The 26430-nt window shown below is 43.8% G+C and overlaps 1 protein-coding gene across 3 annotated transcripts in view; it reads left to right on the plus strand.

Moving 5' to 3' along the window:
- The window catches only part of WNK2 (WNK lysine deficient protein kinase 2), a 186157-nt gene that overhangs the window by 123737 nt on the left and 35990 nt on the right, over window positions 1–26430 (plus strand). For all 3 annotated transcript variants that reach the window (XM_084633208.1, XM_084633207.1, XM_084633206.1), the window contains exons 15-23: window positions 660–825; window positions 910–1026; window positions 3241–3408; window positions 3778–3823; window positions 5143–5256; window positions 6491–7707; window positions 10594–10666; window positions 23077–23132; window positions 23212–23894. In XM_084633208.1, the coding sequence (XP_084489334.1) occupies window positions 660–825; window positions 910–1026; window positions 3241–3408; window positions 3778–3823; window positions 5143–5256; window positions 6491–7707; window positions 10594–10666; window positions 23077–23132; window positions 23212–23894 (2640 nt within the window). The remainder of the gene's footprint in view (window positions 1–659; window positions 826–909; window positions 1027–3240; window positions 3409–3777; window positions 3824–5142; window positions 5257–6490; window positions 7708–10593; window positions 10667–23076; window positions 23133–23211; window positions 23895–26430) is intronic.

Genomic DNA, 26430 nt, shown 5'->3' on the forward strand with positions numbered 1-26430 from the left:
TATAGGAAAGGACGCCAAATATTTAGTGATTGATCGCTCTCAAATTTTTTTTCCTCATTAGCTATATTTGAAAAACTAATTTTCCTAGCCGTGGCAACATTTAAAGCTGCTTGCATCAGAACATATCCCAGAGCAATGCCCTGCGGTCCTCTCTCCACATTAGAGTTTTGTTGCACCTTCATAGACTAAAAACAAGTGCCTGGTCGTAAAATGGCCCGCAGCTGCAGAAGTTGTATTCTGTATCTCATGTCACTCTCCTGTGTGACCCTTTCCCTGCATCTCTGACTGACAAAAAGTGATGGTTTCTAGAGAAGGTCACATATGTACCTTCGCCATTGGAGAGTAGAACCTGAAGAAGGGTAAGAAAATAAGTTGGGGAAATGGGGGACCCTTGCAATTCAAAGACAGACTGTAAGGGCCCCTGAGGAAAAGGAGCTATTCTCAGTGGAAATTAAGGCCCTGATTTAATTGTGCAAGGGACATCATGTGCTTTCTTATGCTCATGCTTAAGGACCTTGCTGAATTGTGGCCAGCCATGCTCTCTCAAAAGTTTTATTACAAAGCAGATCCACTGTTTTCCTGTAGTCACTGTTTTTCTTCTTCTTCTTCTTTCCATATCCACATCCCGTGTGGATATCTTTTCGTTCCCTGTTATAAAGCTACATGAGTCCCGATGTTGCTTCAGGTAAAGAGATGAGTGACAGCTTTGAAGGAGTGGTTGGAAGTGGAAAGCAAGAAGGGAAGCCTTCAAAGAAACATAAGAAATCTACACGCATTCGATCACGCCAGGAGAAGTCGAGCAGACCAAAGCTGACCATTCTAAATGCAAGTACAACCTCTTTGTCTTAGGCTGAACTTCTGTTCTTGGACATGCCAGAAATAATTATCAACATTACTCTTTTCTTATAGGTGTGCAACACAGGGGATAAGATGGTGGAATGTCAGCTGGAAACACACAATCACAAAATGGTGACTTTTAAATTTGATTTAGACGGTGATGCGCCAGAAGAAATTGCTACTTACATGGTAAGACTTTATTTGCGAAGAAACTTTGAAAAGACACTTAAAATTTTGAGTTGCTTATACTATATGTATATTACACACACACAATGTGTTAAAGGAACATTACTGAGGCTGCAAAGTCAAGCATTCCAAAGCTAGGGAATGCCAAAATTAAGATTGCTATGAAAAAATAATATGAGATCATATAATTAAAGCCTATGTTTTATGCATTATGAATGTGGCACAGGCAGCCTTAATTCTGGCATTTCCTAACTACTGAGGGCTTGACTTTTTGCAACCTTAATAATGTTCTTTTAACATAGTTTGTGTAATTTCCTAGGTTTTAAAAAGCATAAACTGAAAAAAACAGTTCCATCATGTGGCATCATATTGACACGCACATGGATCATCAGCAAGGTTGACATCTTTAGATCAACCACACAGACCTTTGCCACTTGAGCTACTAGAGTAATTGATAGCAGTAGTAGGTTGTCATCCTCTCTGTGGCTCAGCACTAGAGAGGTATGAGAGACACATTTTGCCAATGGGTTTCACAGATACTTGCTAGCAGCAGAAGGCGGCTGTGACTCAGGAATCTTGGGTTCTAGTCCAGGCTCTCAAAGGGAGTGTGCGCCAATGGGCACAGATTTTTCTGCCTTGAATCCTCTCCAATCTGACCTTGTCCCAATCCTGTCTATTCCCCAAACCTGGCTCCTCATCCATTCCCAGTCTCCTTGTCCAGAAACCATTGACCATTTTGGCTAGAATTTTCCAAAAGACGCCCAGCTTGGAAAATTTAGCCCAATCAGTTTGGAAAAGCTATAAACACTCAAAGCAGGGTCTTATAATAGGACATGTCAGGCAACCTTAACAGGCGGTGCCACCAGCCCTGCTTATCATCTGAAAAGTAAGCACGACTTTGATTGGCCAGGACACCACAGGAAGAAGGACAAGACCCCAGAAATGTGATTTATACAGGTCACAACTTTCTTTAATAACACATCTGGGAACTATCAGACAATAATGCATCCAGCGCAGGCTTTCCTTCCTACTTTAACCCAGGTCACCTGACGGGGAGCTGAGATCGGCCACTCCCCTTATTCACCTATCCCAGTACCACTGCTGGAACATCAGTGCCCTCTCATTGTAGGAGGATTAAGGGGGTGGGGAAGAGGGGTTCTCACCTTGTTGTACCAAAGATTAGGAGCCCCAGCTTTTTAGGAGATGCTTTCTCCTAATCCTCTTCCAGTTCTGTCTTATCTGTGGACCAGACCCCTGTTGAAGAATTACCTGCACTGGGTTCCTAACAGCTTGCAACAAAATTTTGCAACCAAACCTTCCTGCCCAGTTCCCGAGCCGCTGAGAGGAAGGTGTACACCCCCTCTCCTTCCCGCGGGGCCCCCCCTTCAGCCAATCTGGGAGTGAGGAATAATTTCTTCCCAGCTGCAAAAAGGCAACTATTCCCCAAATTCTCCCCATTTGCCCTCTCTGGGATGAGAGCCCAGAGAGGGCAAATGGGGAGAATGGTTCCCTAGGAGGGGGAAGGGCTTATAAGCCCTCCCTTGGATGCATGGGAACCAAGAGGCTTATGCTGCACCCTGTGCAACCAATGAGCCCCAGTGCCCTGTTCCTCAAGTCCACAAGCAGGGGTGGTGGGGGTGCAGTCCTTAAAAGGGCCAAGAGTTTTCTCTCCCATGCTAGCCCCAACAAAACCTCCCCACTTCTGAGGTTGCATGGTTTGGGGAGCACGTCGTTCCTGTACTATGTTCTGGTTTTGATCTAGATCACAGATGCAGTGAGTCTGATTTTTCAGAGGGGGCTGAACTTCCATGGTCCCAAATGAAATCCATGGGAACTTAGGGCATTAAGCACACCTGCAAGCCAGGCTCTGTGTTTTGTAGGTATGGGGCTCTGGGTGGCTTTTTTTATGTCTATTTACTGTAACAAAGTCTGTCTTTTGGGGGGGATGAGAAACAAGACAATGCTTCTTACACACACAAGCAAGGTGATCACTTTGTATCAAACTCACCAGGCCCAGAGAACGACTAATTTTTTGTGAGAGGGGTGATTCAGTTTGGCTGGAGGCCAAATAAGAATACTGTCTCTTTAGGGTCTAGTTCCCATGAAGAATGATGCACGTGCTCTCCGTACACAGATGCAAACTTCCAGCTAGTTAAGACCATACAGTGAGTACTGACCTACAGCCATTAGTGGTTTATCTTAATGTGCTCTTTACAGGTAGAGAAGGAATTCATATTGCAGACTGAAAAAGAGACATTCATTGAACAAATGAAAGATATTATTGATAAAGCAGAAGATATGCTCAGTGAAGATACAGAAGGAGAACGAAGTTCTGATCAGGGAACAAGTCCCCAGCAAGATGCCTCTAGACTAGAAATGAATGAAGTAAGAATCTTGTGTGTCTGGTCTACCAGCAGGACAGTGGGGTGGGAGGGGGTATTGTTTCATGGTCTCTGTGTGTATATAATGTCTACTGCAGTTTCCACGGTATGCATCCGATGAAGTGAGCTGTAGCTCACGAAAGCTCATGCTCAAATAAATTGGTTAGTCTCTAAGGTGCCACAAGTACTCCTTTTCTTTTTTTAATAAATGAGGGTTTCTTGATATCAAAACTGATTTTTTTCTTTATCTACTTACTGTATTTTAAGTTTGTTTTACAGCCTCTTCTCATGTAAGATTTGTAACACAAATATTCCTTAGAAAAATGTTCCTGCATTAGTGCTTGTCTAAAAACATATTTTTTGTTTTAAACAGGAGAACCGGCAATCTCAAGTGAAGACACCAATGTATCAGCAGAATGGTAAAAGTGCTTTTGAATACAAATAGAATATCAAACTATCAGGCAATGAATAGGTAATATTAGACTGTCCAGAAGTTTAGCAGTCTCCAAATAACTCCACCAGTTACAGGTGACTGGAATATATCCTAAAAATATAGGCCTAGTAAAAGCCACGGTTGCCGTTAGCAGCTTTGAAGTGCCAAGGCTAAAATAGATTAAACCAGTGTTTGGGTGTATTGGAAATATACAAATTTTACAAACTGACGATGATCCCCGGTACCTCCAAACTGGAAGTGGGGTTGAGCAGGAAGAGACGAGACTTTCATAAATGTACTCTTTTGTTCTCAACAATAATTAAGCTTGCAAAAGGAAGTTAACAGAGATTGGCTCTTCCAGCCTTAATGTTTGCAGATGCAATTGAATTTGGTAACCAGGAAGTTTCAGCCAACTCTCTTACCAGTGAGAAGTCTTATTCTTTTGGATGTGTTTGGTATATTATCTCTTTCCCAGAGAAGGGGAAGGTATCAGTGTGGGCTTTTACTCCCTCTCTAAACTGGAGAAGGGAATAAAACCATATCCTGTTTAAACCTCATTTCCAAACTGTATGTGGTCATGTGTTGTACACACCTCTATTTGCCAGGCACTTCTGAGTTTGTGTGTGTAAAACCTCTTTTGGGCCGCACAACATGCTTCAGTGACTGAAAACAATGGTGTTCCTCCCAAACAATGGTGTCCGCAGTCTGCCTGGCTCCTCTTCGATAGTTCACACTTGCTGGCCAGTCTTAAAGTATACTGTTTGCCTTTACTGGTTTGTAAATAGAATTTTGAAAACTGAGTAATTTGATATATTTAAATGAGGACGTAAAAGTTCAAGATAAATGTAGGAGAGCAGTAGTAAAAAAACACCACCTATGTAGGAAAATAGATAAAGTAAGTTGCAAAAAACATTACCAAAAAAACAGTTTTTCTATTATAAATACCTTCTTTACAGTACAATTAATTCACTTTAAGCCTAAGCGAAACATCATTTAAATCAAAGAGAGTCGTTCCAGCAACTTCAGTGAGCAAGATTGGATCTGGCCTTGGGTCCCACTCTAATACAGTCACTTGTAAGGCAGAGGACTCTTTCCATCCCAAGATCACTTTTTTGCTATGGGAGTCCAGTAAGATCATTATTTTTAATCTCCATGAATACTGTAGAGACACGTGCCTCTTCCTAAAATGTGGGAGTTTCACATCCAGAATAAGTCTGATTTGGATCCGATCAGCTTCTTAAAGTACTGTATAGATGCTCCAAAACAAATACAATGTTAACCCTTTATTTTGCTCTTCACAATTAGTTTTACATACTGGAAAAAGGTGGTTTATTATATGCCCTGTTGTGGAAAACCCTACTGAGGAAGTACCAGAATTCTCCCCAGCAGTTCCTCAAAGTAAACAGCCAGAAGGTCCAGGTATTTATGAACTTTTAAAGCTTTCGTTTATCTCAGGGAACAGGGGTGTGGGCCATTGACCTTGTCGTCTTAGAGGCAGTTGTCAGTTCTACCTGTACCCTCCCATGCTTTCATCATGATTGTTTCCTTTTAGCTGCAACATGGTGGGAGGCAGAGGCTGAAAAGTATTGTGTGTGGTGTTGCTTCATGAGCTGACCAGTATAGGATACCAAAGATGCTAACACAGGCACTGTTAGTTCTCCTTTAATTACTTTTTTGCACCTCAAACTGCTGCCGTCCACAGCACCTGTGTGGGGGTAACCAGATAGGCTAATCTTGCAGAGGAAGTACGGTGGCTTGGTTTTAGTTGTTAGCAAAGCTGTGTGGCCAAACAAATTCCTGCAATAAGTTTCTTCTTCTAAAAGTTATTCACAGATTACACGTAACGCCAAAATAATCAGCAAAAATGATGCCTGCTTCTGGTTTTGATCTTCGCCATCACCGCTCACTCGGAGGCCATGGCCAGGGAAGGAATCATTCATGGGTGTGTCTTCCTTGGCTTAGGGCAGCTCTTACCTTAGTTGTTCATCAGCCATGGATTTTGGGGTAGCAAGTTGGGGAGCACCACTGTAGTCCAGAATAGCATGGGAGCCTTGCCCCAAAAGGTGCTTGAATTTTAAGAACTTTGTACAAATGAAAAACGAGCCTGTAGTATCGGCCACATAATTTGCAGTCTAAAAAGTCGTGTAGGATATGGACCTTTTTATGAACCTCAATTTACCACGCTGCTGAAACAAGGTAGTTCATAAATAGTGTATTATTACTATTAATGGCCAATGGAGTGCAATACACAGTACCCATTCAAAATGGATAGATCATATCCAGCATGAAGAGCTTTTCTGTAGGATCACACATTTTATGTGAGCATATAATTTTAAACTAAAATGTGGATGGTCTTTTGATTATTTATAGAAAAGTTCCAGTGTTCTTAAACTCTGTTAAGAGTTAGGTGTTGTAATTTAAGTTCTATTCATAGCTGTTTATCATAGGCTGCATCCTTTTTACAGAAATATCTTCTGTAGTCTGCAATTTGTGGTCCTTATTTGAATATTGAGTTACTAGTTTTCTAACAGAAAACATTTAGCAGTTCAGGGCCTGCTGTATTTAAACTTGACTAAGAAATTTTGCAGTTACTTTATATGGTTCACTCTGTATAGCCTGTAAAAGGTGAAATTGGTGTTTTTACTCCTTATAGATCCTGAACAGTCCGATGATCAGCAAATGAGCTCTGCCATGACAGACACACCTAGTGTCTTGTTTTGTCACCAGCTCCCTAGTCAAACAAGTGTATACGACAGCCCCTGTGGAACACCTGGTCCTTTGGCACAAGTTCCTGCTGCAGTGTCGTCAGCTGTTTTACAGACTAAGGCAGAAATTTTAGCTGCAACACTAACGGGAACTGCTCCATATGTCCCAGAACAGTTTGTTGCTAATGTAGGTCAACCAGAGTATCCTCCACTACACCTGGTAATGCCCAGTCAGCCTGATGCTTCTGCCCACAATGCAGCTTCACTAGAGGAGCCTTCTGATGCCCAACTTGCTCCAAAATCCTCCCTGCAAACACTGCAGCAGACGGATGAAGATGCTTGTGTTCCCGATGTGGAGATCTCATGCTGTACTGTCAGGCCACCCAGCTCAATTCTAATGGTTCCTGCGCAAGGAGCCGAATTCTGCCCCGTTCCTGCTCTCTCTGATGCCGTCGTCTTGGAACTCCAGCCTACGCCACAAATCCACCATGTGTCAGAGGCCAGGCAGCCTGGTGTAATGCAGCATTCCTTGGTGAACCAGCTGCTTCCTGGGGGTATTGTCTCTGATCCTCTAAATCTGACAGGCTCTCAGCTTCAAAGTCCTCCCCAGCTACCAGTAGCTGTATCCCAGCAACATATAATGCTGACCCAGTCCCAGCCTGTCACCTGCGCTGGCCTTGGCATGGGTCTGCTGCAGCCACCTTGTGCAGTAGAGTCAGATGGAGAAGGGCCACCCAGAGTTGATTTTGCTGACAACACAATAAAAAGCCTCGATGAGAAGTTGCGCAATTTGCTGTACCAAGAGTGTGTTCCTACATCTTCTGCATCAGCAGGGACACCAGAGAGCTTTGTACCTTTAGAGCATGGGGAGAGCGAGTTGGCTAGCTTACCGCCTTTTAATGAAGAACTAATTCCCACACTTGTATTGGATTTAAGAGAACCAGGCCTTAATGTCCCAGACACCTGCCAGGACGCTAATGCTGCTCAGGATCAATTTGTGTCACTTGTACCTTCTGAAATGCCACCTTACCCTGTATTGGCTAGTCAGGCTGTGACTGTGCCTTTTATACCCATAAATCCAGCAGCCATGGAAATGTCTGCCATGCTGAACAATGCTACAGCCACTGGCCACAGCAGAACAGAGTTCAGAATCCAAGAGCCAATGGTAGGATATGCAGATTCATCTATCTATAAGCATTTCTATATTGCTTGTTGCCGTAATAGCTTACTTTCTGTCTGGGTTCTCTGTTTGCTGCTTTCCATAGTGCAGCACTGCTTTTATTTTCAATTTGTCACATGAATTCTGACTCATACAAGTGTTTCACTAGCCATTCATTAGAGAAAACTAAACTTTACTCTTGGGTTCAAAAATTCATATAATCCTTCAATGCAGTCTTTTTCTTTTCTTTTTTTTAAATCCTGTTTCTAAAGCGAGAGAGCTGAGGAAAAGTGATATGTCATGGTGGTTTAAGAATGTTAAATATATTCATAGTGATGTTGATAACTGAGGTTACTCCTTTTTGAGCATTTATCTAAGCCTTGATAGGCAGACATCACCCTCTTTCCACTATCTGGCCTCTGTATATTATTTTCTGTTCCTCATTCATGCATAGAATCATAGAAGTGTCAGGCTGGAAGGGACCTCAAGAAGTCATCAAGTCCAGCCCCCTGCACTGTGTCAGGACCAAGTAAATCTAGACCATCCCCGACAGGGGGTTGTCCAACTTGTTTTTAAAAGCTTCCAATGATGGGGATGCCACAACCTCCCTTGGAAGCCTGTTCCAGAGCTTAACTACCTTTATAGTTAGCAAGTTTTTCCTAGTATCTAACCTAAATCTCCCTTGCTGCAGATTAAACCCCTGACTTCTTGTCCTACCTTCAGTGGACATGGAGGACAATTGGTCATCAACCTCTTTATAACAGCCCTTAGCAAAATATTAGAAGACTATTAGGTCGCCCTGCAGTCGTCTTTTCTCAAGACTAAATGTGCCCAGTTTTTTTCAACCTTTCCCCCTAGGTCAGGTTTTCTAAACCTTTTGTCATTTTTGTTGATCTCCTCAGAACTCTTTCCCATTTGTCCACATCCTTCCTAAATTGTGGTGCCCAGAATTGGACACAGTGCTCCTGGTGGGGCCTCACCAGTGCCAAGTAGAGAGGGACAGTTATCTCCTGTGTCTTACAAATGACACTCCTGTTAGTTCAGCCCAAAATCATATTAGACTTTTATGAAGCTGCATCACATTGATGACTCGTATTCAGTTTGTGGTCCCCGATAACCCCCAGATCCTTTACTGCCACCTCGACAGGTCTTCCCCATTTTGTAGTTGTGAATTGGATTTTTCCTTCTTAAGTGCAGTACTTTGCGCTTGTCTATACTGAATTTCATCATGTTGAATTCAGACCAGCTCTCCAATTTGTCAAGATCATTTTCCATGTATTCATTTAAATTGATTACCTGCCCTCCATCACTTCTGCACACTTATTTTTCAGTAAATGTAAATACTAGCAATATGGTTGTAACAGAAATGTCAGATTAATAGGTGAACTGGAACTGAAAAGCTATGTATAACTTAACTAGAGTCAGGTAAGTTATTGTGCCTCATAAATATAAATGTGCTTAGTAGACATTATCATGCTACTAGCTATAATAAAAGTCTTTCCTTGCCTTCCGTTATGCCCCCGTGACTAATTCCGTGATATCTAGCAGACTGCTAAAGTACGTTGGGTCCTAGACGAGGCCTGTAGTGCCATCACTTTAAAAGTGAGTTGCCCCCAGGGCACAGAACACAAGATTTTTTTGCTTGCTTGCCTGCCTGCCAGTTGTATAACATTTGTGCAAGGGCATCATAGCTACCTTCTGAAACCAGTCTTAACTTAAAACCCTAATTAAACATATTATGGGCATTCACTTTGCTCAGACACTCCAGCTAGTGCTGGATACTCTCTAGCATAAAGCTTATACCGCTTCCAGATGGGATCTTGCCTCCTTTCATAAGCTCAGCAGGAGAAGGCTATGTCACCGCTTTGTTGGCAGACTGCTGTGGAAGAGCCACAGTGCTGCAAGGTGCTGGTGGTTCCGTAGGCGGCTTGGCTCGTTAATGATTCAGTGTCCCGACAAGGGACCCTAAGCAGAACGAGATGCAGTCATTCAGATGAGACGCTGAGGCTATGAATGCTCTGGGACAGTGGATTTCAACCTGGGGTCCGCAGACTATGGCTAAGATTTCCAAAGGGGTCCGCAACTCCATTTGAAATTTATTAGAGGTCTGCAAATGAAAAAAAGGTTGAAAGCCACTGCTCTAGGATCATTACAAATTCCCTAGCACTTTCTGCTAGATCAGAGACGTTTAACCTAGTTGGAAAGCAGTATTCTGGAGTTGGTTATATCCCCCCAACCAAAAATAAAGCTGCCCCCCCATGTAGTTTCAACTGGATTCACTGTACAAAATATTAAAACCATGCCATGTTTCAACAGAGAGGTGGTTGCAGTTAAGCAACTGATGAAGGTATATCCTTGTACGCTGTGTATGTTACTAAGCCAGTTTCTAAAGTACTGAAGGCTCATTCTCCATAAAAGGGATTATAAATAACATCATAATATTGAGTGCTCCCAATTAGATTGTGTGCCATAGAATAACACAGATACATAACACATTTGTATTGTAATTTACTTAACTTTTCAGTGAAATTTCATATGTATTAGGATGTAATCTGGTTGAAAAAGCACAAGATACTCATTTATAAGTGTGTACTTGAATAGCTAAACTTGGTGCATATTTACAAACGTTCCATACTAGTATATGCTGCAGTCTTCTAAAACCTTCCTCCTCATTCACCCTCCCCAGAAAAGAATGGTGTGGCTGAAAAAGAAGATGGGTGGCAAATTTCGCTAGGAATGTAAAATACTTATTCCTGTACAAAATAACTTTGTGCTAAGATATGATGTAAATATGAAGCAAGTTCCAGAGACAGAGACTGTATATTGGCTTCCCTGTTTGGGGGTGTGTTAAACTGAAATTCACTTTTATATTTTGTTTCTTTTTACTTAAAGTTGGAAAAGTCCGAAACGACTAGCATCGGTGTCAGCTCCACAGAAGTGAGAGGTGGGTCGATGAGGAGAAAAGGTAGTTAACAATTCAAACTAGCTGTCAGTGGTAACTTCAATGCTATTTCTGTACTATCCTGTGGGCCCCTTTGCTCATGCACCCTTTTTACTAACTTTCCTTGGGACACCTTCACAACCGCACCCAGCACAATGGGGACCTGAACCTGGCTTGGGCTGCTGGGTGCTGTCACAAAACAAAAAATAAATCTGACTCTGCTGTCACTTTTATCAAACATACAAAAAGCAAACAGTCTCATGGACAGACTTAAACATAATACTGTAAATAAGCAATGCAGGTCCTTTCACGTGGGTGAGGTACAGAGGCCTTCATGTGAGACACTGCACTTTTCCCATAGTGTTTTGAAGTTTGCAGTTCACAGGCTGAGCAGAAAGCCAGCCAGATCTCCTTTACTCCACTGGATGGAGTTCTTAAAGGTAGCAGGATTTTGGGTGGGCTCTGCAGAGAAGAGTCGGTCCGTAGCGTTCTCGAGGAATCATTGAGGATGACCATGAAGGCCTATCAAGGCAGGCATACTCCATTCCAACTAAGCTGTTGATGGATTCAATGACACTTTTCACAGCAGTCCATATTAAAATTGTTCAGAATGTGGAACTAATCTGATTTACCTGTCCAGGAAGATTTTGTCCCCTTTAAGGACGGAGCACTCTGGAGACTTTAGCTCCTGCTGCTGCTGCTGATGTGTTAGAGTAACACACAGTTCTTCAAGTATGTGTCAGCATTGTTCCCACTGTAGGTGCACATGCTCCTCATGCACTTGAGACTAGAGGATTTTTTAATAAGTGTCCTTTGGGGCCATGTATGCACCCTGTGCTTTCTCATGCTTCTCTCTGAGGGCATAAAGGGTGGGGTGGCAACAACCCTACCTCGGTACCTTCTTACCACCAGTGGCAGCAACATGGAACCAGTGAAGTGTTTGACCCCATCAGTTCTTGGCTTTGGCTAAATTTTCTACAAAAACTTACTACAAATCTTCACAACTCTTCTGACTCTGACATACGACTATCATGATATATATCAACTTGTCTGGACCGAGCACTGACAGATTCCCCCTGTACAGACCCCTTACATGCACACACAAACAGAACTGCTTGACATGCCAGCCTCAAAACCTACAGGCTCCAAGCCCTGTTGGACTAATTACCCTGAAAGATGGACACAGTTGGTGTGCCTGCTGTTTAGGTGAGTTCACTATACCCAGCAGATGTTCAGTGTGCCTTGCATCCTCCACTAGGATGCGTAAGTCGTGAGACATCAGGTTTAAGCTTCATCTCCTGGAGCAATCCATGAGGGTCTCCTCAGAACCTGAGGGGACCAGCTCCAGAGTTGGGCTAGCAAAGAGCCAGTGTCATCCAGCACTGACATCTAGCAGACATGTCACACCAAAGACCGCTGTGAAGAAGACAGTGCAGAGAAAAGACCTGGCACCAATAACAACACCTCCAGAACCAAGAGGAGTGGCTCCAAACACAGAGGCATAAACTCCAAGCGAAGCTCGGTGTCTTCCCACAAGGACAGACCATGTAAAGCTTCTGCTTGTTGTCGAGAGCTGGTTATACAGAGCAGCCTATAACACGGAGTCCTCCAGCATCCAGCTCCAGTGAAGCCCCTCTCAGTGTTGACCCCTATTTCAGAGGAGGCATCTCTGGCAAAGCCAGGACTGTAATTGGTGCCGAAGCACCTTATGATACCAGAACGGATTCGGATACTGAGAGCACCCATATTCCTCAGCACTACACCTGGAAGAGGCATATTCTTTCTCACTATCACTGGGGCATACGTTTTCTCCATCTTCAAGCAGCGAATCCTCTCCCCTGTGGTCAGCGGAGAGTCCTTTGACGTGGTTGTGCTAGCCTGTGTTGCTGAGGTGAGCTGTGCTTCAGCATTCTGAACTAGTTGCGGTTTCTTTAATGCTGAAGTCAGCATGTTCATGAATATAGCATTGCTGTAATCACGAGGGTCTTTGTTCACTAAGATCGGATGGCGTTTCCTAGCCAAGCCGAGATGGTAGAAGGCATTACTTGCAGAGGCTGCTGTGTGAGAGTTCAGCATCCTCGAGGAATCCAAGAGCATATCTCCGCTATGGACTGAATTGACCAATTGTGGATGTGTATCTTCAACCAAAGACTACACCATTGTACCATTCCAGGCAACCTGAGTACCATGCCAAAAAGAGACCAAGGTACAGCAGAGAGACACCAACCTTCCTCCTCCTCAGCAATGCACTTCTCACCTACAACCCAACAACAATCTATAGAGGACTGTCAGGAGCCACATCAGATCCAGTCCAGGGAGCTTGGCCTTCAGATGCTGCCTCACCCCATTTTGTCTACCATGACATCTGACAGATGGGTGCTAGAAATTTTACCTGTGGCTATCCCATCCAGTTCCACTCCTTTATCCCGTCCCCGTCCCTCTTCAAGGACCCATCTTGCAAAAGACCGCTACAAGCAGAAGGAGCCTTCTGTCTAGGATCCATAGAGGAGCTTCCACCAGAGTTCAGGGGAAAAAGCTTCTACTCCTGGTATTTTCTCTTTCTGAAAAACAAAAGGTGCCTTCGTCCTATCCTAGACCTGAAGAGACTCATTTAATACATACGCCATCTCGGGTTCAGAACCGTAACACTTGTCTCCATCTCTCCAAGCACAATTCTGGTTTGTGGCTTTTGACTTGCAGGATACGTACTTCCATATATAATGACAGGTTTCAGAGTAGCAGCCGTGTTAGTCTGTATTTGCAAAAAGAAAAGGAGGACTTGTGGCACCTTAGAGACTAACCAATTTATTAGAGCATAAGCTTTCGTGAGCTACAGCTCACTTCCTCAGATGCATATCGTGGAAACTGCAGCAGGCTTTATATATACACAGAGAATATGAAACAATACCTATTCCCACCCCACTGTCCTGCTGGTAATAGCTTATCTAAAGTGATTTCCAGCACAAATCCAGGTTTTCTCACCCTCCACCCCCCCACACAAATTCACTCTCCTGCTGGTGATAGCCCATCCAAAGTGACAACTCTTTACACAATGTGCATGACAATCAAGCTGGGCTATTTCCTGCATAAATCCAGGTTCTCACATCCCCCCACCCCCATACACACAGAAACTCACTCTCCTGCTGGTAATAGCTCATCCAAACTGACCACTCTTCAAGTTAAAATCCAAGTTAAACCAGAACATCTGGGGGGGGGGGGTAGGAAAAAACAAGAGGAAACAGGCTACCTTGCATAATGACTTAGCCACTCCAAGTCTCTATTTAAGCCTAAATTAATAGTATCCAATTTGCAAATGAATTCCAATTCAGCAGTTTCTCGCTGGAGTCTGGATTTGAAGTTTTTTTGTTTTAAGATAGCGACCTTCATGTCTGTGATCGCGTGACCAGAGAGATTGAAGTGTTCTCCGACTGGTTTATGAATGTTACAATTCTTGACATCTGATTTGTGTCCATTTATTCTTTTACGTAGAGACTGTCCAGTTTGACCAATGTACATGGCAGAGGGGCATTGCTGGCACATGATGGCATATATCACATTGGTGGATGTGCAGGTGAACGAGCCTCTGATAGTGTGGCTGATGTTATTAGGCCCTGTGATGGTGTCCCCTGAATAGATATGTGGGCACAGTTGGCAACGGGCTTTGTTGCAAGGATAAGTTCCTGGGTTAGTGGTTCTGTTGTGTGGTATGTGGTTGTTGGTGAGTATTTGCTTCAGGTTGCGGGGCTGTCTGTAGGCAAGGACTGGCCTGTCTCCCAAGATTTGTGAGAGTGTTGGGTCATCCTTTAGGATAGGTTGTAGATCCTTAATAATGCGTTGGAGGGGTTTTAGTTGGGGGCTGAAGGTGACGGCTAGTGGCGTTCTGTTATTTTCTTTGTTAGGCCTGTCCTGTAGTAGGTAACTTCTGGGAACTCTTCTGGCTCTATCAATCTGTTTCTTTACTTCTGCAGGTGGGTATTGTAGTTGTAAGAAAGCTTGACAGAGATCTTGTAGGTGTTTGTCTCTGTCTGAGGGGTTGGAGCAAATGCGGTTGTATCGCAGAGCTTGGCTGTAGACGATGGATCGTGTGGTGTGGTCAGGGTGAAAGCTGGAGGCATGCAGGTAGGAATAGCGGTCAGTAGGTTTCCGGTATAGGGTGGTGTTTATGTGACCATTGTTTATTAGCACTGTAGTGTCCAGGAAGTGGATCTCTTGTGTGGACTGGACCAGGCTGAGGTTGGTGGTGGGATGGAAATTGTTGAAATCATGGTGGAATTCCTCAAGGGCTTCTTTTCCATGGGTCCAGATGATGAAGATGTCATCAATATAGCGCAAGTAGAGTAGGGGCTTTAGGGGACGAGAGCTGAGGAAGCGTTGTTCTAAATCAGCCATAAAAATGTTGGCATACTGTGGGGCCATGCGGGTACCCATAGCAGTGCCGCTGATCTGAAGGTATACATTGTCCCCAAATGTGAAGTAGTTATGGGTAAGGACAAAGTCACAAAGTTCAGCCACCAGGTTAGCCGTGACATTATCGGGGATAGTGTTCTTGACGGCTTGTAGTCCATCTTTGTGTGGAATGTTGGTGTAGAGGGCTTCTACATCCATAGTGGCCAGGATGGTGTTATCAGGAAGATCACCGATGGATTGTAGTTTCCTCAGGAAGTCAGTGGTGTCTCGAAGGTAGCTGGGAGTGCTGGTAGCGTAGGGCCTGAGGAGGGAGTCTACATAGCCAGACAATCCTGCTGTCAGGGTGCCAATGCCTGAGATGATGGGGCGCCCAGGATTTCCAGGTTTATGGATCTTGGGTAGTAGATAGAATATCCCAGGTCGGGGTTCCAGGGGTGTGTCTGTGCGGATTTGATCTTGTGCTTTTTCAGGAAGTTTCTTGAGCAAATGCTGTAGTTGCTTTTGGTAACTCTCAGTGGGATCAGAGGGTAATGGCTTGTAGAAACTCGTGTTGGAGAGCTGCCGAGCAGCCTCTTGTTCATATTCCGACCTATTCATGACGACAACAGCACCTCCTTTGTCAGCCTTTTTGATTATGATGTCAGAGTTGTTTCTGAGGCTGTGGATGGCATTGCGTTCCGCATGGCTGAGGTTATGGGGCAAGTGATGCTGCTTTTCCACAATTTCAGCCCGTGCACGTCGGCGGAAGCACTCTATGTAGAAGTCCAGTCTGCTGTTTCGACCTTCAGGAGGAGTCCACCTAGAATCCCTCTTTCTGTAGTGTTGGTAGGGAGACCTCTGTGGATTAGTATGCTGTTCAGAGGTATTTTGGAAATATTCCTTGAGTCGGAGACGTCGAAAATAGGATTCTAGGTCACCACAGAACTGTATCATGTTCGTGGGGGTGGAGGGGCAGAAGGAGAGGCCCCGAGATAGAACAGCTGCTTCTGCTGGGCTGAGAGTATAGTTGGAGTACATCTGCCATGTACATTGGTCAAACTGGACAGTCTCTACGTAAAAGAATAAATGGACACAAATCAGATGTCAAGAATTGTAACATTCATAAACCAGTCGGAGAACACTTCAATCTCTCTGGTCACGCGATCACAGACATGAAGGTCGCTATCTTAAAACAAAAAAACTTCAAATCCAGACTCCAGCGAGAAACTGCTGAATTGGAATTCATTTGCAAATTGGATACTATTAATTTAGGCTTAAATAGAGACTTGGAGTGGCTAAGTCATTATGCAAGGTAGCCTGTTTCCTCTTGTTTTTTCCTACCCCCCCCCCCCCCAGATGTTCTGGTTTAACTTGGATTTTAACTTGAAGAGTGGTCAGTTTGGATGAGCTATTACCAGCAGGAGAGTGAGTTTCTGTGTGTATGGGGGTGGGGGGATGTGAGAACCTGGATTTATGCAGGAAATAGCCCAGCTTGATTGTCATGCACATTGTGTAAAGAGTTGTCACTTTGGATGGGCTATCACCAGCAGGAGACCAGCAGGAGAGTGAATTTGTGTGGGGGGGTGGAGGGTGAGAAAACCTGGATTTGTGCTGGAAATCACTTTAGATAAGCTATTACCAGCAGGACAGTGGGGTGGGAATAGGTATTGTTTCATATTCTCTGTGTATATATAAAGCCTGCTGCAGTTTCCACGATATGCATCTGAGGAAGTGAGCTGTAGCTCACGAAAGCTTATGCTCTAATAAATTGGTTAGTCTCTAAGGTGCCACAAGTCCTCCTTTTCTTTTTGCAAATACAGACTAACACGGCTGCTACTCTGAAACCTGTCATTATGCAAGGCACTGCATTTAGCCGTATGGAGTGGAAATCTATCAACTGCATGAAAAAACTTGTACAGATACAGACAGACATCATCTTCCTTTCCAAATGCAAACAGATGGACATCGTACCAAAAGGACTGAAGGTAAAAAATCCATTACAATCTACATACCACACAGACTATGCTGACAGCTTGTGCCACACGCTCTCAAAGAAACTGCGGAATCACCTGATCAACATCCTCTACAGCAAACAGGGAAAGATTAAGAATGAGCTCTCAAAAATGGATACTCTCATAAAAAACCAACCTTCCACACAAACTTCCTCGTGGCTGGATTTTACTAAAACTAGACAAGCCATTTACAACGCACATTTTGCTTCTCTACAAAAGAAAAAGGACACTAAACTTTCTAAACTACTACATGCTACAAGGGGCCACAGCAATGGTTCCCTCAACCCACCTAGCAATATTGTTAACCTATCCAACTATACTCTCAGCCCAGCAGAAGCAGCTGTTCTATCTCGGGGCCTCTCCTTCTGCCCCTCCACCCCCACGAACATGATACAGTTCTGTGGTGACCTAGAATCCTATTTTCGACGTCTCCGACTCAAGGAATATTTCCAAAATACCTCTGAACAGCATACTAATCCACAGAGGTCTCCCTACCAACACTACAGAAAGAGGGATTCTAGGTGGACTCCTCCTGAAGGTCGAAACAGCAGACTGGACTTCTACATAGAGTGCTTCCGCCGACGTGCACGGGCTGAAATTGTGGAAAAGCAGCATCACTTGCCCCATAACCTCAGCCATGCGGAACGCAATGCCATCCACAGCCTCAGAAACAACTCTGACATCATAATCAAAAAGGCTGACAAAGGAGGTGCTGTTGTCGTCATGAATAGGTCGGAATATGAACAAGAGGCTGCTCGGCAGCTCTCCAACACGAGTTTCTACAAGCCATTACCCTCTGATCCCACTGAGAGTTACCAAAAGCAACTACAGCATTTGCTCAAGAAACTTCCTGAAAAAGCACAAGATCAAATCCGCACAGACACACCCCTGGAACCCCGACCTGGGATATTCTATCTACTACCCAAGATCCATAAACCTGGAAATCCTGGGCGCCCCATCATCTCAGGCATTGGCACCCTGACAGCAGGATTGTCTGGCTATGTAGACTCCCTCCTCAGGCCCTACGCTACCAGCACTCCCAGCTACCTTCGAGACACCACTGACTTCCTGAGGAAACTACAATCCATCGGTGATCTTCCTGATAACACCATCCTGGCCACTATGGATGTAGAAGCCCTCTACACCAACATTCCACACAAAGATGGACTACAAGCCGTCAAGAACACTATCCCCGATAATGTCACGGCTAACCTGGTGGCTGAACTTTGTGACTTTGTCCTTACCCATAACTACTTCACATTTGGGGACAATGTATACCTTCAGATCAGCGGCACTGCTATGGGTACCCGCATGGCCCCACAGTATGCCAACATTTTTATGGCTGATTTAGAACAACGCTTCCTCAGCTCTCGTCCCCTAAAGCCCCTACTCTACTTGCGCTATATTGATGACATCTTCATCATCTGGACCCATGGAAAAGAAGCCCTTGAGGAATTCCACCATGATTTCAACAATTTCCATCCCACCACCAACCTCAGCCTGGTCCAGTCCACACAAGAGATCCACTTCCTGGACACTACAGTGCTAATAAACAATGGTCACATAAACACCACCCTATACCGGAAACCTACTGACCGCTATTCCTACCTGCATGCCTCCAGCTTTCACCCTGACCACACCACACGATCCATCGTCTACAGCCAAGCTCTGCGATACAACCGCATTTGCTCCAACCCCTCAGACAGAGACAAACACCTACAAGATCTCTGTCAAGCTTTCTTACAACTACAATACCCACCTGCAGAAGTAAAGAAACAGATTGATAGAGCCAGAAGAGTTCCCAGAAGTTACCTACTACAGGACAGGCCTAACAAAGAAAATAACAGAACGCCACTAGCCGTCACCTTCAGCCCCCAACTAAAACCCCTCCAACGCATTATTAAGGATCTACAACCTATCCTAAAGGATGACCCAACACTCTCACAAATCTTGGGAGACAGGCCAGTCCTTGCCTACAGACAGCCCCGCAACCTGAAGCAAATACTCACCAACAACCACATACCACACAACAGAACCACTAACCCAGGAACTTATCCTTGCAACAAAGCCCGTTGCCAACTGTGCCCACATATCTATTCAGGGGACACCATCACAGGGCCTAATAACATCAGCCACACTATCAGAGGCTCGTTCACCTGCACATCCACCAATGTGATATATGCCATCATGTGCCAGCAATGCCCCTCTGCCATGTACATTGGTCAAACTGGACAGTCTCTACGTAAAAGAATAAATGGACACAAATCAGATGTCAAGAATTGTAACATTCATAAACCAGTCGGAGAACACTTCAATCTCTCTGGTCACGCGATCACAGACATGAAGGTCGCTATCTTAAAACAAAAAAACTTCAAATCCAGACTCCAGCGAGAAACTGCTGAATTGGAATTCATTTGCAAATTGGATACTATTAATTTAGGCTTAAATAGAGACTTGGAGTGGCTAAGTCATTATGCAAGGTAGCCTGTTTCCTCTTGTTTTTTCCTACCCCCCCCCCCCCAGATGTTCTGGTTTAACTTGGATTTTAACTTGAAGAGTGGTCAGTTTGGATGAGCTATTACCAGCAGGAGAGTGAGTTTCTGTGTGTATGGGGGTGGGGGGATGTGAGAACCTGGATTTATGCAGGAAATAGCCCAGCTTGATTGTCATGCACATTGTGTAAAGAGTTGTCACTTTGGATGGGCTATCACCAGCAGGAGAGTGAATTTGTGTGGGGGGGTGGAGGGTGAGAAAACCTGGATTTGTGCTGGAAATCACTTTAGATAAGCTATTACCAGCAGGACAGTGGGGTGGGAATAGGTATTGTTTCATATTCTCTGTGTATATATAAAGCCTGCTGCAGTTTCCACGATATGCATCTGAGGAAGTGAGCTGTAGCTCACGAAAGCTTATGCTCTAATAAATTGGTTAGTCTCTAAGGTGCCACAAGTCCTCCTTTTCTTTTTACTTCCATATAGTTATCCGTCCAGCCTACAGAAAGTACCTAAGATTCACAGTGGGGCCCAACTATTACCAATGCAATGTTCTGTCCTTCGGAATCTCCACAGCACCAAGAGTATTCGCAAAATGCCTAGGAGTAGTGACAGTGCATTTATGGAGGCGTGGAATGCACATCTACCTAGACCTGGACGACTCGCTGATCAGAAGCAGGTCCCAGTAGGAGACTGTAACAGCCTTAGAATACATCCTGTCCCTGTTCTTTCAACTAGGACTCCTTAGGTATGTCTGCACTGCAATTAAACCCCCACGACTGGCTCACACCGCTTGACTGGGGCTAAAGGGCCCGGGCTAAGGGGTTGTTTAATTGCTGTGTAGAGGCTTGGGCTGCAGCCTGAGCTCTGGGACCCTCCCAGCTCTCAGGGATAACCCTGTTGGCTCTTCACCTACCAGGGGTCAGCAATGACCTCAGACTTCTTGAGCCAACAACTGATCACCAACCATGAGTTTTCACTCTGAAAGTCCATCATATTCAGTCAATGGGGAACTCGCATAATGGACTTGTTTGTACCACAGAGGACCACACCAAATGTTCAAACTTCTGTTTCAGAGAGTGCATGAACTTGGGTTTGTTACCAAATGCCTTTCTCCTCCATTGGTCTCGAGCTATACGCCTTTCCACTGATTCCTAGATCAGGTGAGATGAGTCTATAATCACTCTGTTAGTCCTTTACTGGTAGAGATAGTTTTGGCTGTCAGACCGATTGCAGATATCCAAGCAATCTCCTGTACACCTCCCAGTCTGCGCAGACATAGTATTTCAGAGCCAAGTTCAGATACCGCACCTGGTTGTTGCACCTGACGGCTTGGGTGTTGCCTGGTTGAACACTGCTGACAGAGACTGCTCCCTGCAGATTCAGGACATTCTTATCAGAGCAGGAAACCATCCACTAGGATGATCTCCCCTTCAGAAAGGAAGAGGTTCTCAATGCAGGTAGCCCAGTGAGATCTAGAACCAGTAGACATCCTGATACCAAAGAGCCTAGACTTTATGCTGGAGCTGAAACAGGCTGGACTGGCAGTTAGCTCTGTCTAGGTCTGCCTTGTGGCAATGTAAGTGTGCCATGCTTCAGTACAATCCTACCATCTGACGAAATCAAAATGTCTCAAGGGCCTCCTGCATACTTGCCCATTGGTTAGCGACCCAACTCCTATGTGGTACCTCAACACTGTCCTCCTAAAACTCATGGAGCCTCCTTTTGAACCCGTCAGACTGCGCAGCACGCCGCCTTACCATCAAGATGGATTTTCTGGTTGCTATCACCTTGGCACAGAGCTTTAGTGAGCTCCACGCCCTGGTAGCTCTTTATACGTCCTTTCACAGGAACAAGGTGGTGTTGAGACCACACCACGTGTTCATCCCTAAGGTGGTTTCCAAATTCCATGTGAACCAATGAATCACCTTGCTAGCCTTCTTCCCAACGTTGCACTCAATGCCTGGAGAAAGAAGCTGTATACTTTAGATGTGCCTGGAGCTTTGTTCTGTTACTTTTAACAAGACCAAGCCCTTTAGGCAGTCTCACCACCTCTTTGTGACTATATCCAGCCCATTGAAATACCAAATCATCTCACCATGAGCATCTCCAAATGCCCTCAGGCACACAAGCAGCGTCTTCCATCCCCTTCAGGAATGTTCCAGCCTCTGAGATCATTCAACATGGAGCAACCCACTGACTCTTGTGAAACATTTTACCCTGCACGTGGCAGGCAGGTCAGATGTTCTTTAATTGCCGTTTGACTGATGCAGCTGTAACTCCTTGTTCCCACTGTCCAGGAGGGTTTCTACTCACTAGTAGCCTACAGAGGATTCCACACTGACATTCGCAAAGAAAGACTGGTTACTTACCGTACAGTAGCCATGGTTCTTTGATGCAGTCGGTGTGAATCCCACAATGCGCCCTTCATCTTAGCTTTTCAGAGTCCTCATGGTAACACAGCCCTTGAATTGTGAGGGAGCTAAGGAAGGGTCTGTGCCCTTGCACCAGGAGGCACAGGGCACATGCGTGGCCCTGACAGACACTGCCATTTAAAAAAAAAAAAAAAACCTTCAATTTCACATGCAGGAGGCATGTGTGCACCTTCAGTGGATTTACCCTGAGTACCGCATCTCAAAGAACCCCATCACTGTAGTGTAAGTATCCCTTCCTAACTTAAATATTAAGGAGGCCTGATGCTATTCTTAGAATTTTGTCAATCATCGGAAATTTCGTTTAAGTCACTGAAGTTGCACCAGTCTAAAACCAGGAGGAGAGGGGAATTTTGCCCTAGGTTTTCATATTAATTTCAATATGCCATAAAGAGATGCATATATTTCATGACTTCAGAACTGCAAAATGACATTCTTACCTTATGTTCACTCTGCATTCTTGAAAGATTTCCATTCATTGGTTTAACTTTGAAAAAGCATAATGGCCTGGAGGTTAAATTCTATCTTGTATGTCATCAGGAAGATATTTTGCTTCTCATATAGTGCTATTGTGGTCCAAATGACCACTATTTGAGTCTGTAGTTACCACCTTCAGCAATATGTTGTTCAAATTTGATCCGGGTGAAAGATATGAAAAAAGACTTTCCAGCTATGGTCAAATCCTGCTTGTCTTATGCACACTGCTCAATTACATGTTCAGACAACTATTTCTCTGTTGCAGACCTCAAAAGTACCTTTGTAACTTGAGTTCTGCATACAGTACACAACTACATTTTTGTCTTCAGAACTTTTTCAGACCTGTCTTTATCTAGACTGCCCAGATCATTGCACTGAGTCTGAGTTTCTACTAAGGGATATTTTATAGTACCTGCACTATGGCTTTTGAAATATTTTAAGTAAATCTTGCATTTGATTATCCTAATTATGGTCTAAATTATATAGATTTGCAGTTGAATCATGTATTGTTCCAATGCAAATTTTATTTAATAATGGATTTTGGATCTAGTGTTGCTTTCCATTTTTTAGGCTAAAACCTTTCCATTCAGACACGTATTCAGTTAATTTTTTTTATTTTCCAATTTATGAAACAGGTTCAGCTGCAAATATTTCTTCAACTTCTGCTGTTCCAACAAAAGGTCTTTTTCAGGTAATGTGAAACTATAAATAGTTGTATGTCTGTCTGCCACACTTACACTCAAAATTAATCTCCCTCATTCTTTTTCTAGGTTGCTCCTGCATCAACAACCATACCTGAACAAATGGAAACTTCTAAAAGGAATGAGGAGGCAAAGATCAAAACTTCATCTGCACCTACAGAGAACTTAATACAGACTTCTACAACAGATAGGGAGATAAATAACCTTCAAAGGAATGACTTTGTAGACCCTGGTTCCTATGGAAAACAGTCTGAAGGGCATGATAATAGTACACCAGCCAAAACTATTGGCAGGTTTTCAGTGATCAGTACCCACGATGAATTAACTTTAACATTGCCACACTGCTTAAGGTACTCTGCACCACCTGATGTTTATTTGGATGAGCTTCCCTCAAGTCCTGACCTAAAGACATCAGTACGGCGAGTGCAAACGGCATCTTTTCTTGACGTCCTTTCTGACCATGGGTCCAGTGATTCTGGTGACGAGTCTCTCCAAAGGAAGTCTGTTGCTGTTCAGCCGTCCCTGAAGAGCAGTGGTGCAGCCAATGACATCACAAAAAAGGCAGCTTCTGTTCTGCAAAGATCTGGAAAGACTAGTGCACTGGGCCCTGATTTGCGTAATGGTCAGGGAACAAAAATTCCCACTATCAATATAACATCCTTCCACTCTCAGTCATCCTACATGAGCAGCGACAATGACTCGGAATTTGAAGATGCAGATATGAAGAAAGAACTGCAAAACCTGAGAGAGAAGTATGTTGGATTTTAAAACAATGCTGGATACTTGACATATGTTTAGACTACCTAAAAAGCATCTCCACACATAGTAAACTGTGTGTGTACAGCAGCAATGAGTAAACTCATTAAGAGAAAATGCCACCCCTTCCTGCAAAATTCATACTGAACCCGAATCACAATGGTGACAGTTACAGAACCCCAACTTTTCTTAATCATTCCTTTCTTTTTATGCACCTTTGTATTTCTTAGGCCTGGTCTACACTTAAAAAATAGATTGGCCTTGCTGCACATCTCAGGACTGTGAAAAAATTTTGTCCCCTGAGTGCCATAGTTAGGTTGACATAACCCTGGTGTAGACATGGCTAGGCTGACAGAAGAATGCTTCTGTTAACCTAGCGACTGCCTCTCGGAGAGGTGGGTTAACTACATTGACGGAAAACTGCATTCTGATGATGCAGGAAGTGTCCACACTGTAGCGGTAGAGCTGCAGCACCATAGACTTGGCCTTAGTTCCAGCTAGACATGAAAATACCAAAATACCTCAAAAGCCTATATGTGTGTGCTCTGAGCCAGAGAGAACCAATTTAGCCCCAATTTCCTAACCAAAGAGTTCAGTTAACTTCAGGGCAGGAAATGTCCCTGATGTTTGTTCAGCACCCAGCCCAATGAGGCCCCAGTCTGAGAGCTCTGGGTGTTACTTCAATGCAAATAAAAGATAATCAGGAATAATCTGGTTACTTAGCTGGAGCTTTTGAGATTTCCCCTTCCCAGAAGCAGATATTTTTTTGTTGCTAAAGCCCATTTACTAAAAGTTTGTTTTTATAATAACTACAACTTCTGATTTAATTGGGAGAAATATTCATGATCCTGTCATATAGGAGGGAGTCGTGTTTCTGAGCTGCACTGTTTGGATCTGGATTCAAATTTACCTAAAGTTTGGCAATGTCTGTTGCCAGCATTTGGATTTGAGTCTCTCCCTGAGCAAAATGTTTTTCTTTTTGTCAGGCGCCGCCTTCTTCAGTCGGAGTCACCAATAATGGGATCCTCCTTTTTTAGTTTTCCTTATTTATCGCTGCTTGGTCTTTTCTAACTAGCTTTCAATGTCACTGGCAAAATGGGTCTGGGGGAAGTGGCTTTTGTGTCCTTTTTTGCTGCTTTATGAAATATTAAGACCTGAAAAGCTTTTTTAATGAAATACATGTTAACAAAACGGACAACCAAGTTTTAAACAAGTGTAACCAAAAAAAAAAAAACAACCTCCTGCACTCACAGACTAAGACATCAGTCTATTGTGGTGTCATAAACCTACTAGATATACAGTGGTCTGTAGAGCCCTCTAGCAAAACCACTGCAAACAAGTCCTGATTTTTCTAATGTAAACACAAGCAGAAGACGACCTGCTTGGAGAGGGGGAAAAGCATGTCAGGGCTGTGTAGATCATAAGAAGCACAGGGGATTATAAAAAATTGTAGGTTTTGCAGCTCACATCTACAATAAACCAGAATTCACTCTCCTCATCCAAGCAGTTCAATGTATCCTTGTATAAAGTACTTCTTGCTATCAAAATGCATCTGGAATAGTAAATTAAATTACATTTAGCATCTCTTAGCATACTGCTTATGGTGGTGTCTCCCAAAAGTAATTCTCTGTCATACCCTATAGAACATGATAGCATGTCACAGATAACATGACCTCTTCAGTGAGTTGGTTGCAAACTTACATGAGCAGTAAACTCCAGAAAGCCAGTTGTTATTAAACTCCTCTTTTGAGCACCTTTCAGTGTATTCAAGTTGGAGAAGTGCTTCATACCGGCTATGCTGTGCAAAGTGAATGCCATTTCCCTCTCAGTGGCATTGTTCTCTTTTTTTTTTTAAAGTAAATACAGTAATCCCTAAAGGTGCTGGATAGAAAACCCTAAAGAATGAATTCTCCTGGTATGGGATAGGTAGCAGTAGTGCAGCTCTTTCCCCACGTTACCCTGTCCAGAGTGCCTCAGTCCTGGGTCATCTTTGGGGTTAGAGGCTAGTTCAGGCTTATTTCAATCCGACCATTACCTTTGGACTCACTTTTTAAGTAGATACCTATCCAAGAGGAACTGGATGAAGACATCCAGCTTATGTCACACATGACTGGACCCCTGAGCAGTCAAATGTTAACAGCCCAACTGCTGACCTAGGCTGGATTTGAAGTGGTGAGCCTGAAATGAAACTCTGTCACATGGCTAGTCCCCAGAACTCATGGTTCTTTTTCTCTAAGCATGTGATGGGAGAAAAATGGAAGCAGTGGTTCCCAATCTTACTGTAAAGTTAGAATTTAACTTGGAATATAAGGGTGTTCTAGAAAACAATTCAGTGTGTGTTCAAAGGGTATTTAGATGCAATCCATCCTGCATTATAAGAAACGTGACCATTTAGGTTCTTGTGTCACTGTATTAATTTAAACACTTACTTTTGCTTTTTGTCCTGCAGCACTTCTCCCAGTTATTTTAACTATACTTCTAGAGACAACTTTTTTTTAGCACTGTTTTGAAGGGACAGAAGTTCTGGAAACA

The sequence above is a fragment of the Lepidochelys olivacea genome, assembly GCF_965140295.1.
Source record: "Lepidochelys olivacea isolate rLepOli2 genome assembly, chromosome: 7".
In the NCBI taxonomy this organism is placed as follows: Eukaryota; Metazoa; Chordata; order Testudines; family Cheloniidae; genus Lepidochelys; species Lepidochelys olivacea.